Source organism: Pygocentrus nattereri, chromosome 2 (assembly GCF_015220715.1).
Source record: "Pygocentrus nattereri isolate fPygNat1 chromosome 2, fPygNat1.pri, whole genome shotgun sequence".
NCBI classification, from domain to species: domain Eukaryota; kingdom Metazoa; phylum Chordata; class Actinopteri; order Characiformes; family Serrasalmidae; genus Pygocentrus; species Pygocentrus nattereri.
The window spans coordinates 5,127,004-5,146,785 of NC_051212.1; the positions used below are offsets into that span (position 1 = coordinate 5,127,004).

Here is a 19,782-nt window from a genome sequence, read left to right on the forward strand (position 1 = left end):
CACTATACTAACCAACCACAATATCCAATTCAGAGTCTGAGCCTGACACACAATTAATACGACTTGGGGGAGCAACATGAGGGCTACTTATACAAGCGTCCAGGACCAGAACCACCTGAGAAGGAAGGGTTAGAAACTGTATATAAGTGGGAAAAGGAATAACACAAGATTAGAGACAGGAAATGTGAAAAATAAGACTTGGAATCAGGTTCTGTTGTTTATTCATGTAAAATAGACAAAAGCGTATGATGAATCAGCATTAAATCTCTGATAGAAACATCACCGATAGCCATGGATTTGTGTGGGAAACCACTCTTCACTGTATTTATGCTCTACAAACACAGTGAAGACATTACCGATACTTTACAAGCCTCACTGCTGAAATAAGCCAAATAAAAGAGCTAAATCAGGTAAAACTCACTGAAGTCATGTACACTGATGCTAGAAACCCTTGATCCTCTTCATGATGAACAGATATTTCCACATTCTTTCTTTTCCTGTTTTCCTCCCTCTACATTCCTTCAAACTAGTTCCAGCATCTCCCAGAAGCTCCACAGCGTTTGAAGGACAGAAGGAAAGTGAAGCCCATGCTGGAACCTCCACCTGCTTTATTATGATGCCCTAAAATCTCTCATTATCTCTACCAAATTCAGTAGAAGTCCATCATAGAAACAGCATTAGTGTAGCTGTTCTTATACAGTGTACAGGCTGTTCTGCTCTGTGCAGATTAACTATCTAAACTGACTGTAGATGCTTAATAACATTACTCTTTTTTAATGTCGTGTCTCAGGTTCAGTCTTCTTAGTACTGAAAGAGATAGTAGGTTTATTTATTTGGGACTTTATTCTGTCTGTAAGAAGAAGCAGATGTTCTCACTCAGTAGCTTCATCTCCTCTCAGCTCAGGTTGACCTACAAACATCTCAGCTGTATAAAGATGCAGGTTTGTACAGATAAACACTGCCCATTTTCTAGTGATGAATACTGTGAAACCTACACCCTTGTAGCATAAATCAGCTTTTTACATTCTATACAAATGACTAGAAAGTTGGAGGTGCTTTTCAGAAGAAGTTGTTATTCTGGAATAAAGTGATTGTCGGAGGTAAAAGCCTCATTTATGATGATCAACGGGTGTGATGATCAGCGGTGCCGAGTTTCTACCTCGATCATTATCACAGGGGCTGAAGTATGGATAGAGTTTCTCAGTGAAAGACTGACGAGTGAAAGAGTAGATATGAGACCTGGCCTCAACATCATAGAAGGAGACCAGACCCTCCTCATAATCCACAAACACCCCCACCTTCTGGGGAGCCTGTTTCAGGGAGAGGGGGACACGCTGAGAGTCCAGAGCCTCATATTCAGTTTCATCGGTCAGACTGACAGTCCAGTATCCATCCTCAGGACTCAGTGTTATATCACCCTTTCTCTTAATAGACCTTCTGGCCACTCCAAAATCCCACTCAGTCTTCCCGCTGACCTGGACCTCATAGTAAAATCTCCCTGAGGAGAACCCCTCCCTTCCCAGCACACAGTCACACCGATTAAACCTGTTTGCGTTTTTAGGAAGCTTCTGTCGTTTTTTTCCATGTGTCACTTGTTTCCCATCATCAGACAGGATGAGATAAGGATTTGCTGTATCAGGATCCAGAGTCACATCCACTGAGAGAGAAAACAATAACTAATTTGAACAGTGTATAGCATAAAATAACAAAGACACATATTTATTTATGTACTTCATGCCCACAGACCTGCATATTGTTGAATTGCTTTTAGTTCTGTTTAGAAAAGAACAACAGACAATATAATTACCATAAATTTACATTTTCTTTGTTTCAATGCTTGAAATAAAATAAAGTACTATTAAAAAGACGTACATCAATGTTAAATGCTTCAATACACTAATATTAAAAGACATGATAACAATAAAGGTAGTTTGTAATGTAGGATAATGCAATATTTCAGCTTTAAATACACCAATTTACCAAATACGGATGATGTCATCAGAGAATTTTGAGAATTCTTTGAATAATATTTTCCTCACAAGCTCTCAGTGATCTGTAGATACTCACCAATCGCCACAAACTTCTCCATGTCCTTACTGATTGATTCCCGAAGCCAAGTCAGAGCTCTCCTCAGAGTCTCCACCCTCAGATGAGTGTTAATCCTGAACTCAGTCCAGTTCTTGGTGGGTGGAGGGCTGCAGAGGGACGGGTAAACCTACAGTCGAGCAGGAGAGAGGAGAAACCCCTCAGCATGGGCAGTGCTGTCCTGTGATGGACTGCATTACTATGGAGAAACAGAGGGATTCTGACCTGTAGAAGGTAGAGGTGGTCCTCAGTGTGGGAGAGCTGCTCCAGCTCAGTGTCTCTCCTCTTTAGCTCAGTGATTTCCTGCTCCAGCTCTTTAATGAACTCTTCAGCCTGCCTCTCTGCTGCTTTCTGCTTCTCCTCCATCACCTCAAGCAGCTCCGCCTGGCTTCTCTCAATGCAGCGCAGCAGAGCTCTGAAGACCTCCACACTGTCTGCTTTCTCCTTCTCTGTGATTTTCTAATGGGGGACAGTTTACATTCATCAATGCAAGTTAAAAAATAAAACCGGCAACATCCTCAACCCTTAACTAAAGCTTACTTTATTGAGTTTTACAGAGTGTTTGAGTTCCTCAATCTTCTTCAGTCGGTTCTGGATCATCTGCTGAACATCTGCCTGTGTCTTAACCACCTGAGTCTGTCATAGACAATTCACAGCAATACGATTAGTTAAGATTTTTCATTGTGCAAAAAAATGATTCATTATTATCTGTCTAAATGTCTCTCACCTTCTTCTGTCCACTCTCCTCCTCTATAGGAACCGTGCTGTGAGTCTTATGGACTGACTCAGCACAGAATTGACACACACTCGTCTGGTCAACTTTACAGAACAGTTCCAGGGGTCTCTCATGTTTCTGGCAGATGTAGTCCTTCAGGTTCTCCACGGGGTTAATAATTTTGTGGGTTTTAAAGGCAGAAACTCTCTGATGAGGCTCCAGATGAGTCTTGCAGTAAGAGGTCATACAGTTCAGACAGGACTTCAAAGCTGGATTCCTCTCTTCACTGCAGATGTCACAGAGCACCTGAGAGCTGAAAGGTTGTTCTGGGGTTCTTCTGAGATTAATCTGAACTGACTTCTTGAACAAAGCAGCCAGTTCAGAGATGAACGTATTCACATGCAGCTCAGGTCTTTTGGAAAAATTAATCTTACAAACTGGACACTGGCAGCGTGAACTGCTGTCCCAGCACTCTTTGAGACAGACCTTACAGAAGTTGTGTCCACATGGAGTAGAGACTGGATCAGTGAACACATCCAGACAGATGGAGCACAGGAGCTGATCTTCAGACAGGAGACTGCTGGAGGAATCCATGACTGATAGAGGAGACACAGCAAGATGATGAGGAGGAAGTTTAGACCATAGAAAACATTCTACATTTTGGTTCAAGATGATCAGGTACTGATTTTAACAGAGTAATAATAAGTCCACAGCTTTCAGACTCTAGTGTTCCAGAGTACAGCATTTTTAGAGGTTAGGAAGAAGGAAATCATTAATTCCTGCAGAGCTGTGGCCTGGAGGGAACCCACTCTGACATTCCTGATGTCTCTCATACAGTAATGAAATGCAGTGGTACAGAAAAAGACATATGGAATGCAGAAGTCATAAGCAATGGCATTTGGCAGATCAACCTCAACCTGTTTCATGGTATAAAACTTGTTCCTTAACCTGTTCATTCTAATGAATACATTCATCTAAGAACCCAAGATCTGTCTAAAAATATCAACTTGAACTTGTAAGATCCAAATATAAGAAACATATGTCACGAATTCTAAAATGATTCTAAATCTTCTGATAAAAAAAGAATGAAAAAAGAGATGATTAAAATGATCTAAACAATAGGAAATACTTTCAAAAGTAACACCACAGCTAAGAAAATTTAGAGAGGTTAACAGTAGCTTTTCTGGATGTTGCTCCTTTAGATTTTACCTGCAATTATTTAGTCCCTTTTCAGAAAAACTGGAGAAGCTTCAAACTGAAGATTGTGTCCTGCTCAACGAACTGGATTCTGGTTATGAAACAAATAACTTTCATTTCGCCTGAGTGACATCAAGAGGCCACTCCCACTGTTTTTCGGGTTTTTCATGAATATTGGCCATCAAAACAGTCAGCTGAGGCAGGCTATGATGTATGACTCACAAAATATGTAGATGTTTAGTAAATGATTCCAACTGTTCTGCGAAAAGCTTACTGTGGAAGTCCGCAAACAATCAGGCTCAGTCAGGAAGCCATTCTCAAACTGAGCTGGAACTCAGTTTAATACAGAAAAAGTTCCAGTTTGTGCGTTGACTACACTTGTACTTTGGTCACATCAAGGTTTACTTATGTATCACTTTTTACAGCAGATATTGTCACAAAGCAGCTGCACAGAAAAAGCTGAGTCAAAGCTCCAAACAAGAGTCGTCAAAGGCAACAATCGCAAGAAGAAACTGCTTAAGAGCAAGAAAACAAAAATTTTAGAGGAACCCATCCTCCTTGACACTGGACAGTAAAACAATAATACAAGCAAAATGAATAAAAACTTAGATTTAACAGATAATATATTATTACAGGATAGTGAATATAGAAGAAGAAATCAGTCTGTCAATGGACAGAAATATTTACTTTAATCAATGATAAACAATGACTACTGTTAGAGGCCCAATAGATCAACAAATGAGAACTAGATTTAGTTACTCACTAGTTACAGTGTTACTATTACAGTCACTGCTACTGTTACAGTCAGTCTTACTGTTATAGTACATTCACATTCGGAGGTGATGAGTTGCTGATGTAGCCTGAACTTTGTTTCTTGTAGATGTGTTTGAGGCTACTCTTGCTGTGTGAGGGAGTGTACACAGTTGAGCTCCTGGAAGAAAAATTTAAAATATGTTCGATATATGTATTGCCATTTTGGTTACAATATGAATTGTGGTTATAAGTTTACAAGTTTATAAGTTTCACTTCCACATTTTGAGTGATACTCAAAAGAGGAAGGAAATGCTGCTAGGAACTAAAAGTTCAGAGAGGAGAGGCTGGAGACCTCAGAACCCTATTCTGAGGCTCTACCCCTGACTAATTGTCTTAATTCTGGTTAATAATAGTGAGCCAGCATCTTGTGATCCAAGTAGGTGTGATGGTTCATAATAAGAGATAGGTTCACTGAGGTACCGAGGGGTGATACCCCTTAGAGCTTTATGTGTCAGTAAAAGAATTTTGTGTTCAATGCAGAATTTAACTTGCAGCCAAAGTAACGCAGATAAACTAGACTACTTTCTCGTTATTTTAAGGACTCTGGCTGCAGCATTAAGGTCTATGTCAAGCTTATTTAGGCTTTTACTGGAACATCCAAACAACAGGGCATTACAGTAATCCAACCTTGAGGCATAAACTAGTTTTTCCAACAGCCTGTATGTATAATGCATTTATTCACTTGGCAGTATTTTACTATTCTAGTAATATTGCTTATATATGCACCAAAGGACAGATCAGGATCTACTGTGACACCAATGTACCTAATGCAAGTGAGAAGCTTGATTTAGTGTTAAATATTTAGGGTTAAAATCATACAGTTTGTTTCTATCAGCTTTTGGACAAAGAAAAAGAATCTGTTTCGGAGGATCCTACTCAGCTTGGACTATCCATGGCTTTTTGGGTTTCTTACAGTCCTCAATCTTGTTAAGTTGAAATGTATCATCTGGTTTGGCCAATATATACATTTGTGTGTACTGCAGTATCATGCAAATTATATAGATCCTTAAACAGAACCTTGTGGAATGACATATTGTACTGTTTTATATATACAGATGATTCAACATTCACAACTTGACAGTGATCATTCAGCTAAGATCTAAACCAAGAACAAACTATTCCTGTGACTCCTACAAACTCTTCTAGCTTGTCTAGTAGGATAGTGTGCTCTATCATATCAAACACCATACAAATGCTTTCTCCACACTAAATATGCTTTTCAATATTTTCTAGGCCTTCAATCACTTCAAGAGTCTGAAAGAAAGCTCTCGTGATAAGATACTACATGTTGTGCAGAAGATACAGTATCATAAAAGGCTGTTTGTACCAATATTTAATAGTTTTTTTTACCACCTCTCTGCATAAAGCAGTCAAGCAAGATTCTTGTTCAAAACTCTTGGTGTAACAGGGTTCACCCAGAGGTGGAATTAAACCCAGGCCTCCAGTTATGGGAGACCAAAGTATTGAACCACCATCTGTGGGCAGCAAGGGACCTCAACTGCAGAACACAAGGTAAGGTGGCAGTCAAAAACAAAAGGAACACTGGAAGTAAACAAAGTTTAGAAATGCAAACCCAGGTGCCAGGTAGAGCTTAACTAAAACTACTCCAAAGAGAAGAAACCAAGAAAGTCCCATACTGGGATTAATCATGGCCTAGAGGATCACTGACTAATGAGCAGTCAACTGAGCTACAACACCTCTAAAAACTCAAAAGAATGTGAGGCTAGCCCACATTCTCAAGAAAGGAAGGGAAAAAGAGCAATGATTTCAATCCTTCATTTTATTAATTAATCGTTGACTGCTAGTCCAGATAGAGTCGTAGTAGCAGTTGAGAGCGCAGAGAATCCCAGACAACCCTGTCCCCCGCAACTTCCTCCAGCTCATTCCCAGGGACCCCAACCCACTCTCAGGCCATCTTGGAGATATAATCCCTCTAGCAGGTCCTAGGATAACCCCAGGGTCTTGTCCCAGTAGGCTGTGCCTGGTACACCCCCACCGGGAGGCGTCCAGGGGGCATCCGAATCAGATGCCTGAACCACCTCAGCCAGCTCCTATCAATGCAGAGGAGTAGCAACTCTACTCTGAGCTCCTCGCGGATGACCGAGCTCCTAACCTTATCAAAAAGTGTGGTGGCAAAACTGCGAAGAAAGCTCATTTCCTCCGTTGTATTTGCAATCTCGTTCTTTCGGTCATTACCCACAGCTCATGACCATAGGTCAGGGTCGGGATGTAGACCGACCAGTAAAGAGAGAGCTTCGCCTTTTGGCTCAGCTCCCTCTTCACCACTACAGTCCGGTACAGTGACCGCCTGTGGCTGATCTCAGGATTCCTCTTCTCATCACTCATGAACAAGACCCCAAGATACATAAACTCCTCCACCTAGGGCAAGTCCTTTCCCCTTACCTGGAGTGTGCATGCCATCCTTTTCCGGGCTAAGACCATGGACGCAGATTTGGAGGTGCTGATCCGCATACCAACCGCTTCACCACTGCAAACCACTCCAGTGAGCGCTGGAGGCATCCATGTGCAACATCATCTGCAAATAGTAGAATCTCATCCACTCCCCGCGCCTTGCCACTGAGGAGCTTGCCACATACCTCAGTGGCTTCCACCAGGAAAATGGAGCTTGACACACCAGAAGCCTCTGGCCCTGACTCCGTCAAGGGAGGCATGTCTCCTGGATTAAGGAGTTCCTCAGAGTGCTCCTTCTATCGACTGACAATATCCTCATTTGAAGTCAGAGTTTCTCCACCCCTGCAGAATACAGCTTGGGCGCCACCCCGACGGAAGTCCTTCAGGCCATCCAGTCCCTAAAGGCCTTTTTCTTCAGCTTTACAGCCTCCCTCACCACTGGTGTCCACCAGGGGATTCTTGGGTTATCACACTGACAGGCGTTCACAAGCTTTTGGCCACAGCTACACCTGGCAGCTTCCACAAAGGAGGTTTGAACATGGTCCATTCAGACTCCATGTCCCCTACCTCCTCCGGGACATGAGAAGCCCAGTGACCCTCTCCTGGGTAGGATACATGATTATCTGTGTCTGTTTTTCATGGAGGGTTTTTGGATCGAGCTGGTCACTCCAGACCTGTTTGCCCTAGGAGACCCTACCAGGAGCATATTGCGCCCGATGACTTAGCTCTAAAGATCCCTAGACCACACAAGCCCTTCCTCCACGACAAGGTCCTGATCAAGGAAGGGATTTAATTAATACAGTTTTTTTTAAATACTTACATTGTTGTTAAAAGTGACTCAAGACAGGCTTATGCTAACCATATACTAGAGAACTTTGAAAAGACTTTTGAAAGACTAAAGTCCGACACCCTCTCACATCTAAAGACAATGTCACAGTTTTTAATCACAGACTAGGAATCAGTGTCACTATTCAGGCCCGTAGCCAGGGGGGATCGAAGGGTTCGTTCGACCCCCCCGCCCGCCGCCCCCTGCCCGCCGCCCCCTGCCGCCCCCTCGCCCCCTCTCCCCGTACACACATGCCCCTCAAGATAGGTAGGCTATTCAATGAATGAATTGTTAATCTCCGGTGAATATACATCAAATCTTAATTTACAATATCACATTCAGACTAATAAAAAAGAAAAGTAGACTCAGAGAAGTGAGGAGTAAGAAAAATGGTTAATGTTTCTCTTTACACATTTTGTTCAGACTGTTTTACACCAATCCAGTAGGTGGCGGTAATTCCCCCATTTCTGTTGTTAGCTAGTGGAAAGAATAAGAATCAGGGGATTACGTTACTCGAGAAAAGAAGACAAGGAGCGAAAACGGAGGAAATCGGCGGCAACATTGTCCCAAAACATTGGTGACTTGTTCAATAAAAGGCCCAAAATCTGTAAACTGCTGAGTGCAGGGCTTCTATTTCTTTATAACTCCCCTGCGTTAACAGTGCCGGGCTCGGCTTAGCCCAATAGTATATTGTACATGTAACACCGGATTATTAGTGTTATTATTCAGATAACTCCTCTGGATTTTAGTTGATTTTTAAGAAATGTAGGTTAAGTGACAATAACATTCAGTCACTCACTTTGCAATGCTGATGATCAAGCTAGGGTGTATTTTACTCTCAACATGCCTGTTGCTCCTAAGGCCATAGTAAATAAAATACAGTATAGAGGTGTAAAAAAGGTGTTAAATATGGAAATGTATTTAAATTTATTATTTTGCTGTATTTATTCAGTGGGTCAGCATTTGGAGGGTGAGCTATCAACAGCTAGTAGCAGTGAAACAGCCTTGGCAGGTAACAGTGCAGTGGAAGACCAGAGAGATGCAGCAGCTACTGAAGTGGCTGAGGATGTGAGAGTGAGACAGGCAGCAGAATGTGAGGTAGCCCAGTGAAAGGACCGGCCGTTTTTGGTCCGTTCATGAAGAGGAACCAGAGAGTGGATCACCTGTCCTGTGGAAAGCCTCAGTCGCAGCGGGAGCGCTCGGTGCAGGAAGACAGAACGACTCTCTTAATCAATCAAAGAGTTTATTAAGTCTTCTGCACAAAGAAAGAAGGGCACTCCTTCTTTTATACAAACACGTCCTGCCCTGTTGCGTACAAGCAAACAGGGTGGACCCAAATAAGTTGTCTAACAGTCATGAAATGCTAAGCTGACACTCACGGACCACCGGAACTGCCCAAAGGAGGGGGGCTTCTGCTCTGTGTACGATAATCTTACCTACGAAAGAGAACAAATTGTTCTGGACAGAATGTTGTCCCGATAAGAGGAGCAAGTTGTTTGTGCAAAACTGCCAAGGACAGTAGCTATGCTTGCTGCAAAGTCTGCTTAGAGCAGAGTTAGAGCAGAGTTAACCCTTTCATTCCCCTCTTTTATGCCTCACCAACTGGTGAGGCATAACAGGCGAGTTACAGTGGTGCGTGAGAACACACATACATATGGTTGGTGCTGGAGATGAGAGGCTGGTATACGGGCCGCGGGGGTCACATCGCAGAGGCCAGCGCGTAGACCCTTTCCATGAGGCATCTGGAAAAACAAGGACCCAAACACAACAACAGCAAAACCATACAGATAAAGGGGACAGCCATGGCAAAATAAGGAGTAAGTAGTTAATAAGGAGTTAGTAAGGAGTTAGTAAGGACATATTTAAGAATGTACTGCAAACATGTAGCAAAATCTGTAGTGTTGCGAGTTTTAGAACAAAAATCCTGTGATAGAGAAAGAGAATAATTAATGTGAGGGTAATCATAATGAGTAACATTCAAACAGTCAGGAGACAGACAGGTGTGTGCTACCGCCTGCAGAGTAGCAGAGAGATCCTGGGGGGCCGTGACCATGGAGTGCTTGTTCACACTGGAGGGCATCAGGTGGCACACGTAGCAGGAGTCATTGGTGTACTGCTTGGCAGTCCAGTTAGCATACTGCCAGAAAACGTTATCCATGGGGGATCCGCCAGCACGTTCCACCAGGCACAGGATTAATATTAGTTGCAACATACTTCTGTAACACAGGACAGGTTAGAGATAGGAAACAAAAATAGTTAGACGTCTAACATGTATATACATCACTGCGGGGCTGACTGACATCTGGAGGCATGAATCCACTGTGGAAAAAGATCGGGTAATACCCCCGTGCGTGTGACAGCGAGTACAGTAGTGGGTTCAGAGAAAGGGGAGTCTGAAAAACCCTTTCTCTCAAATTTCTTGACCAATACCTGATCGCCCGGCTTAAAAGCATGGGTTGAGACCCTGGGAGGGTCTGTGATAGTTTGGTTGACCCTCTCCCAGTATTCATTCAGAACAGTTAACAACCCTGCGGTGTACTCGCTGCGACGCACATCCAAGTCCGCCGTCCCATGACAATTTCATACGGCGACAGACCACCCAGAGTGTCTGTGCGCGCCATCCGCAGTTTGGCCAAAACTACAGGTAAAACCTTCACCCAATTAGTAGTGTTCTGTGTCTGCATGGCCTTTCATAACCGCCCTTTTATAATCCGATTAACCCTTTCGACCATACCCGAGGATTGAGGGTGATAGGGGATGTGGAAAGCCCAGTCTATGCTCAGGTGCTTCGCGAGCATCTGTGTGACTTTGGAGGTGAACGGTGTGCCTTTGTCAGAGTCTATTCCTAAGGGGACACCGTAACGCGGTATGATTTCTTGGCATAGTTTTGTCACAACTGTATTTGCATTTTCTTTATTGCATGGGAACGCCTCTGTCCAACCAAAAATTTATCTACTAAGACCAGTAAATATTTGTACGGCCCTACAGTCGTCATGTGTGTGAAATCGATTTGCCATTCTTGGAAAGGTGTTTCCGGTTTAGGAAGAACTTGGTGCGGTCCGGCCGGTTTTGGGTTATTCTGTGCACATGTAAGACAACGGTCTAATATGCGATCAACAGCAGAGTTCAAATTGTGAATGCAAAACAATTCGGACATGTCATGCTTTACCCCTCTTCGTTCCCGATGCGAAATACCATGAAAATCGGGAACGAGGAACGGAACACACGGAACACAATGTGCAGGCGTCGCGCAGCGGTTTGACGGCTGGATCGTAGCCCGATGACAGCCAATGCTTGATATCAGAGTCCGAGGCGGTGGCCTGAATACAGTCAAGATCACGACCAGGAAGTAAGTCAACCGTGAGTGCAGCACAGGAGAAGGAAGCCGAATTCATAAAAGGGCAAGTGGGGCCATGAAGAGCTCCGCGTTTTGCGGCAGAGTCGGCGGTATTGTTACCAACAGAGTCGGGGTCGCTACTACGCTGGTGAGCGCGAACTTTAACAATGGCCGGTCGGGAGGGCAGGAAGCTCGCCCTGATCAGGTCCTCGATAAGCGACGCATGGGAAATGGGTTTGTTATCAGTAGTAACGAAACCGCGTTGATGCCAGATTCCCCCAAAATCATGAACTACGGCGAAAGCGTAACGGCTGTCCGTGTATATAGTGACATCTTGGTCTTGAGCCATCCGATGATGGCTCGGAACATGATCCATCAACATAAAATGCTAGGCCAGAAGGCAACGGGGTGGAAGACACGAATAGAAGTTTCACCGGCCAGACGGGTCTCGCAGTCATGCACGTCTAGAGTGGGACTGGAGGCGTCGTGTGGTAACAGAAGTAAACGCATTAAAGCGGAAGAGACAGTATCTAGTGAGGAGTGCGGACGCACAGTGAGGTTTTCGGTGTTCAACAAAATGTTTTCATAGCCTGCACGCCGCTGAGCAGACAAGTGCTGTGTAGAACAGTTATTTAGGAGCTGACAGACCTGATGAGAGGTGTGTAAGGTCAAGGCATGACCTTAAACGATTTTTTCAGCATCCTGTACCATTAGTGCGCACGCCGCGACCGCTCGGAGACAGGACGGAAGGCCTCGGGCCGTAACGTCCAATGTTTTAGAATAATATGCGCAAGGGCACAAACCTCCCCCGTGGGGCTGAGCCAGAACCGCAGCAGCAGTGCCCCCCGACTCCGACACCCACAGGTGAAATGGCAGAGCGTAGTTGGGCAGGCCCAAGGCTGGTGCAGACTGCAGTGAGGACAGTAGAGCAGAATAAGCACAGTTCATGGCTGTAGTCCATGTGAGGCGATGAGTCATGGCCTGTTCGTGAGTGAAGGAGGCACGCAGTGTTTTGTCATGTGCGGAGCAGTCAGGAATCCACTGTCTGCAGTAATTGATGAGGCCGAGGAAAGACATCATAGCCTGCTTGGTGGCGGGCTTGGGAAGCTGCGTGATGCATGACACTCGGTCAGCGGAGAGGAGGCGTTGACCTTGAGATAGTTCATGACCCAGATATTGGACCCGGGGTAGGCAGAACTGCAGTTTCTTTAGTGAAACCTTGAAGCCCAAGGTAGCCAAGCGCATGAGGACCAGTTTAGATGCCTCAGTGCACGTGGAGCTGTCAGGGGCCGAAATCAGAAGGTCATCTGCATACTGCAGGAGCACAGCACCCCCGGGGAGGGAAAGGTCAGAAATGAGGTCTCGGAGCGACGCGGCGAACGCCGCAGGCGAGTCGCAGAAACCTTGCGGCAAACGAGACCACGTGTATTGGCGTTGGCGATGAGTGAAAGCGAAAATCGTCTGGGTGTCAGGTTCAACAGGAATGCTGAAAAAAAAACAGAACTAACGTCTAAGACAGTAAAAAATGCGTGTTGACACGGAATGGAGGTCAATATCGAAGAGACATCAGGCACAATTGGGGCGATAGGCACGATGGCGTCATTAAGGAGTCGAAAATCTTGAGTGAATCGCCAAGAACCGTCCGGCTTGGGGACTGGGTTAATCGGTGTGTTATACGCACTTTGACATGGGACGACCACACCTAAAGAGAGAAGTGTCTGTAGAATAGAGTCTATACCACACAGTTTGTGCTCGGGCAAAGGGTATTGTTTAACAAAAACAGGAGTGGGGCTTTTTAGAGTAGCCTCATATGGTTTACAGTCAATCCTGCCAACATCATCCCTATGTGCAGCCCAAACAGTGTGTGGTATGGAACGCAGAGGCTCAGGTACCTCTGTGGCGTGTGAGACAGACAGCAGAGCAGACACGGGTGATTTAAAGGATTTATTGGCGATGTTGAGATTGCGATTGAAATCTCCCGTGGACACGGTCATGCGCGAACCAGAAAAGGACAGGGATAGACCAAGTTTACTCATTAAATCCCGCCCCATAAGGTTAAAGGGACAATCTGGCATGAACACGAAAGAATGAGTAAATCGCACTGCGTCGCATACAAACTGAAGTGGGGGCGTATACGGAGATGAGGAGGGCTGTCCTGTAATACCCACAGAGCTAGTGTTTCTAGATGATAAAGGCCCCTCATAGCGAAGAGAGCGTGGCACCGGTATCAATGAGAAAATTATAATCAACACCAGATACATTGAGAGACACAACAGGAAGGTCATGATTCAGATGGTTAGCAAGGTGAAGAGCACATTTTGGTAACAAAAAGTGCAGCTGTCCTGTTATTTATCTGTCTTTTCTTAAACCTAACTTGCCTGGCACTGTTGTGGATTGAAGTCCACATTTCAAAAAATACACAGTAGTGATCACACAATGCAACATCCTTAATAGAGGCTGAAATGTTAAGACCCTTTGAGATAACCACATCCAAAGTGTGACCATGGCAATGTGTGCTTCCAGTCACATGCTGAGAAAGTTCAAAAGATTCAAGTACATCATAGAGTTCTTTGGCGTAATTATCCTTGTGATTATCAATATGAATGTTAAAATCACCAGCAATAACAAAATGATCAAATTCAGTAGAAATAAAAGATAACATATCTGTGAAGTCATCAATAAAATTAGCATTGTACCTTGGAGGTCTGTAGACAGTTACTAATAATATTCTTTGTGCCCCCTTTAAAATCGCATCTAAATATTCAAAAGATGTGAAATCACCAAGTGGTAACTGCTTGCATTGGAAAGTATCATTAAACAGCATTGCTACACTTCCGCCTTTCTTGCCGGTGCGTGAAACGTTTAAAAAGTTAAAGTTTGGTGGAGCCGTCTCAGTTAACACAATATCAGCACTATATGAGTTTAATGTCTCTGTTAAAAGCATGAAATCAAGCCTGTGAGTTGTAATTAAATCATTAATTATATAAGACCTATTTGTAAGAGATCTGATATTCAGTAGAGCTAACTTAATAACCTGTGCACTTTGTTTCAAAGACTGTGAATTACCTCCAACATACTGCAGGTTGGATGTATTCACAGTATCTGACCTAAACTCCTTGTTCTTTCTGCTTCTGATACGAACTGGAATGGGAAAGATAATTTGGACACAGGGTCCATGCTTGTTTTGGAAACAAGTACCGCTGATATCATCACTGTAGTAGCACAGACCCAAAAGAGAGAATGCAGAAAGGCTGAGCGCAGATGGCGTAAAACCAAACTTCACACACATAAAGAGAGTTTCTTTAGTTCATCCCACACCTTTTTCATGTCATACCACGATTTATAGCTTTCATTCATGTAAGATAGGTCTCATCCGGGATCCCCTATGCCCTCATTAATCATGCGATGTGCGGAACCCAAATAGCCCACATCGAAAGTGCCCTCCCTGGGGTATGCGGGTATTTGCAGATTACCTTCGGTCCAACCAGCTAGGTTGGACAAACCCAAATTACATCTACGCATCCATGCAGCCGGTGTCTCTTCCGGCTCTGGTTGGAACGACGTGCCCAGTATGGAAAAATACAGTGAGAGCTGTACTGAGAGTTTCCACTATAGGACGTTCCCTGTCTCCCACTAAGCGCTTAGGTTTAAATGTACCCTCTCTACTCTCACTCTCGTACTCCCGCCCACCCGACAGGGCTGGGTCGGTTCGCTCTGAACACCCAGGTGATCTCGACAACCAGGTAGAGGTCCAAAAACGATTAATTGGACTTACCTGGGTGAAGAGAACACATCGGAGGTCACCATTTGAAAGGACCGGCCGTTTTTGTTCCGTTCATGAAGAGGAACCAGAGAGTGGATCACCTGTCCTGTGGAAAGTCTCAGTTGCAGCGGGAGCGCTCGGTGCAGGAAGACAGAACGACTCTCTTAATCAATCAAAGAGTTTATTAAGTCTTCTGCACAAAGAAAGAAGGGCACTCCTTCTTTTATACAAACACGTCCTGCCCTGTTGCGTACAAGCAAACAGGGTGGACCCAAATAAGTTGTCTAACAGTCATGAAATGCTAAGCTGACACTCACGGACCACCGGAACTGCCCAAAGGAGGGGGGCTTCTGCTCTGTGTACGATAATCTTACCTACGAAAGAGAACAAATTGTTCTGGACAGAATGTTGTCCCGATAAGAGGAGCAAGTTGTTTGTGCAAAACTGCCAAGGACAGTAGCTATGCTTGCTGCAAAGTCTGCTTAGAGCAGAGTTGGAGCAGAGTTAACCCTTTCACCCAGCCAAGCTCTGTACTTGACAGTGACCTTGGATTTTTCATAGATGCAACAAAATCTATTGAGGAAATAGCACAGGCTGTGTGTCAGATGTCTGATGACCAAAAGTACAATTTGCTGAAAAACCACGTCAGACCTTCGAAAAATTTCATTTTCCCAACTACATTCATTGGTGGGTGCAACAGGGCATTCAGGTATGATTGGTTTGAGGAGCATGGATGGTGGCTGGTTTACAGCATGAAACTTGATGGCGCTTTCTGCCCCTGATTGACCTCAGCCGCACAAGATGGGCAGCACGGCATGATGCCTACAGTCACTTCTACAGTGCCTTTGTCTTCATTATTAAGGCTCTGGAAGTCATGGCACATGGTCTCCATACAGAGGAGTACAGTGAAGATGTCACCAGTGGATGGGAGGGCAAGTACAAAGCAGAGGCCTATGGTCTCTTGAGTGAGTTACAAAACTTTGGATTCATCCTCACATTCCTCACCGTATACCAAGTTTTATCCCACCTGACGGGCATCACGGTGAAACTGCAAAGCACCTCACTCGACATCATTGAGGCATTTAGCATGGTTGATGAGGTGAAGTCTGTCTACAAGAAGCTCCGTGAGAACATCAATGACGCCTTCAATCAAATCTATGAACAAGCAGTTAGGATGGCTGCTCAGGTCAACGTGGAACCAACCCAGCCAAGAGTAGCTGGAAGGCAGAAACACAGGGAAAATTTACCCGCTGAAGGAGTGAAGGAGTGAAGGAGTACTATCTCAGGAACATGGCGATACCCTTCTTAGACCATGTCATTTCAGAGTTTGAGTCCAGATTTAGTCCCCTCTCTGTGTCCGCATCAAGGCTCATGGGCCTAATTCCATCTGTCCAGTGCAACTCAGACGTGACGGTGGACATCTCCGAAGCAGTCGCTCTGTACCAAGATGACTTCCACCAGGAGCTGAAACGGTGGAAGTTAAAGTGGCAGGCCAAATCATCACACCAAAGACCAAGCTCATGTGCCTCAGCTATCAAAGAGTGTGATGAGATGATGTATCCGAACATCTTCAAACTCCTGAAAATTGCATGCACCTTGCCAGTGACCTCCTGCGAATGTGAGAGGTCTGCCAGTACTCTCCGGAGACTCAACACATTCATGCGGAGCAGCATGGGAGAAGACCGCATGTCATCCTTGGCTCTCATCCATACCCACTACGACATGGCTCTGGATCTGGATGAAGCTGTCGATCTGTACTCAAAAATGCACCCAAGACGATTGGAGCTGATGAGCGTTCTGATGTCATAGAAGCCATAGAAGAAGAAGAGAGACAGACAATGGTGGGTCATTTCATGTGAAATCAGACACTTTGGGGCCCGACCAACACGGATTTTAATCAAACTCTGTGTGCCTTTTTAGTGGCAAGGTAGAACCCCAGAACTGCCACTAATATATAGGGAGAAATGGACTAAGAATGTTTTAAGTAAGAGGGTAGGACACTACACATTCAACCTTGATTATGTCAATTTAAATTACAAACAGATGGTTTTGATGCTGTTTGAAAGCTCTTTTCTGGCTCTACAGAGTACACAAACAACACTGAACTCAACAGTTAGCTGAGTATAAATTATGAGATATTAAAATACTAAAATCTGAATGTTAAAAAAAAAACTATTTTAAAATGGTCAGTATCTTTTCCACACATAGCCTGCAATGTCATGAACAACCTCTGAAATATTAGTGCCAGATTCATGCAAATGCAGTTTTGGAGTTCTACCTTGCCACTAAAAAGGACCTAACTGTTGAGTTCAATGTTGTTTGTGTTCTCTGTAGAGCCAGAAAAGAGCTTTCAAACAGCATCAAAACCATCTGTTTGTAATTTAAATTGACACAATCAAGGTTGAAAGTGTAGTGCCCTACCCTCTTACTTAAAACATTCTTAGTCCATTTCTCCCTTTATATTAGTGGCAGATTCATGCAAATGCAGTTCTGGGGTTCTACATTGCCACTAAAAAGGCACACAAAGTTTGATGAAAATCTGTGTCGGTTGAGTTCCAAAGTGTCCGATTTCCCGTAAAATGACCCTAAAGGAGAGGAAAAACAGACAGACAGTGAAGGCAAGACCCAATTAAAAAATAAAGAAAAAGAAGGCGAGATACAAAAGATGGAGAGGAAAAATAGACAGACAATGAAGAAAAGCAACAGAGACAGACAGCAACAGAGATACAGAGGAGGGAGAGCAACAACAGACCTAGGTGAGCAACAGAGAGAGACAATGAAGTCCCAGCACAGTTGTAGGAAGATTTGAATAAGACGGAACACTTCAATTTATATCATTATTAATTCGTTTAAGTTTTAATGACCATACCGATAGTGTACCTCATGAAGTAATTCTTATCTATTTATGTCAACAGTAGAGAGACAGGCAATAAAGGACAGCAACATCAGAGACAGACAATGGAGGGCAGCAACAGAGACAATGGAACAAAGCAACAGACAACTGAGGTGAGCAACAGAGACAGACAATGAAGTCACATCACAGATGTAGGAAGTTTGAGTAACACTTACATTTATATCAAATTTATGTTAACAGTGGGGAGCAACAGACGGACAAATAAGGACAGCAACAACAGACTCACAACAAATTTATAATGAATAAAATATGTCTAAATTAAAAGGTTTGAAGTGTGCTTGTGTATTTAGGGGGCATTGGAGTAGAGAGCCAAATGAAGTCCACTTTTGGGGGAAAAAGACCCCCCCCCCCTATCACAATGCTGGCTACGGGCCTGCATGATGCACGACGTTCACACTCATCTGCCAAAACTCGAAAAGCCTTTTCCACATTCTGGTACGAAAGTCCGTTCTGTAGGACTACGTCTCAACTGTACTCATGATAGACGAGTTCTAGTTGAATGAATCAAATCAAATCAAATTTATTTGTAGCGCTTTTTACAATGGATGTTGTCGCAAAGCAGCTTCACAGAATTCCAGAAAAGACAGAGTTTTAACAAGAAGTGTAAAAAACCCCAGGTGAGCAAGACAGGGGCGACAGTGGCAAGGAGAACCTCCCTCACACCCACAACTGAGGAAGAAACCCATCCTCCTCTGGTCAAACTACCTGTTATAATATTAGGTAGTAGTAGTAACAGCTAGGAGTCTATGAAAACATCAGTGTAGGGTGGGCAGTTGGCCCAAGGGAGGTGGTGGTAGCAGCTAACATTCTAGTTGAATGAACACTAGAAAGCACATATGACACATCAAAATAACCCACATAACTGTGTTTTATCAACTAAATCCTGGAATTTCACGATTAAAAAATATTTATCAGTACTTTTTTTTTCATTTTAAAAGGTATGGGTGGCATGGTGGTGTGGTGGGTAGCGCTGTCGCCTCACAGCAAGGAGGGCCTGGGTTCGATTCCCCGGCCGGGCGACCAGGGTCCTCTCTGTGTGGAGTTTGCATGTTCTCCCTGTGTCTGCGTGGGTTTCCTCCGGGTTCTCCGGTTTCCTCCCACAGTCCAAAGTCATGCAGCCAGGCCAATTGGACATGCTGAACTGCCCCTAGGTGTGAGTGACTGTCTGTCTGTCTGCCCTGCGATGGACTGGCGACCTGTCCAGGGTGTATCCTGCCTTCTGCCCGAAGACTGCTGGGATAGGCTCCAGCGACCCTGACGGAGAAGCGGCTTAGAAAATAGATGGATGGAAGCATTGGGTATTACTGCCACATATTTCCGTAAGTCTAATAAAATTTGACTCAATATACCTAAAAAAAAAATCACATTAAATGTTATATACTCTGATTAGCCACTTTATTACCTCATTCTATCTTGTTTCTACACTCATTGTCTATTTGATTAGCTCTGCTCTAGTTCAGACCAATTAAAACAGGACATGGGAGGAGCTGGATCAGATCCAGCCGCACCCCCTGGACTTTCGGTTCTGCAGCGAACACAATCTCGATTTTTCACTAATTTTTCGGATTTCTTTCATCTTACACGAGTTTCTTAAAGGGACAGAACACCGTTTACTACGCTGCATATAATTACACTTGCTGAGCGGTTTTAATGTTTTAACGCCATCTCCTTAATCCTTTGTAGGTTTCTAGCATGGACTGTTATTTCAGCTCATTTCACT

The 19,782-nt window shown here is 44.1% G+C and overlaps 1 protein-coding gene across 1 annotated transcript; it reads right to left on the reverse strand.

Annotated features, from left to right (window-relative positions):
- Nucleotides 1-204: 204 nt before the first annotated feature.
- On the reverse strand, nt 205-4,083 carry LOC108413671 (E3 ubiquitin-protein ligase TRIM21-like). The gene is made up of 7 exons (XM_037543421.1): nt 4,010-4,083; nt 2,813-3,396; nt 2,626-2,721; nt 2,311-2,544; nt 2,068-2,215; nt 1,747-1,773; nt 205-1,657 (listed from the first exon to the last, which is right to left on the reverse strand). The coding sequence occupies exons 2-7, from the start codon at nt 3,392-3,394 to the stop codon at nt 1,110-1,112; spliced, it is 1,635 nt and encodes a 544-aa protein (XP_037399318.1). The 5' UTR covers nt 3,395-3,396; nt 4,010-4,083; the 3' UTR covers nt 205-1,109.
- Between the last annotated feature and the right edge of the window lie 15,699 nt (nt 4,084-19,782).

What these genes read in the sequence shown, in the direction of transcription:
- LOC108413671 (XM_037543421.1), bottom strand. Translation starts at nt 3,394, where the DNA reads ATGGATTCCTCCAGCAGTCTCCTGTCTGAAGATCAGCTCCTGTGCTCC. An exon ending in ACCACCTCTACCTTCTACAG is followed by an intron (nt 2,216 to 2,310) that starts GTCAGAATCCCT and finishes GCTCGACTGTAG; the next exon opens with GTTTACCCGTCCCTCTGCAG. An exon ending in AGCAATTCAACAATATGCAG is followed by an intron (nt 1,658 to 1,746) that starts GTCTGTGGGCAT and finishes TTTCTCTCTCAG; the next exon opens with TGGATGTGACTCTGGATCCT.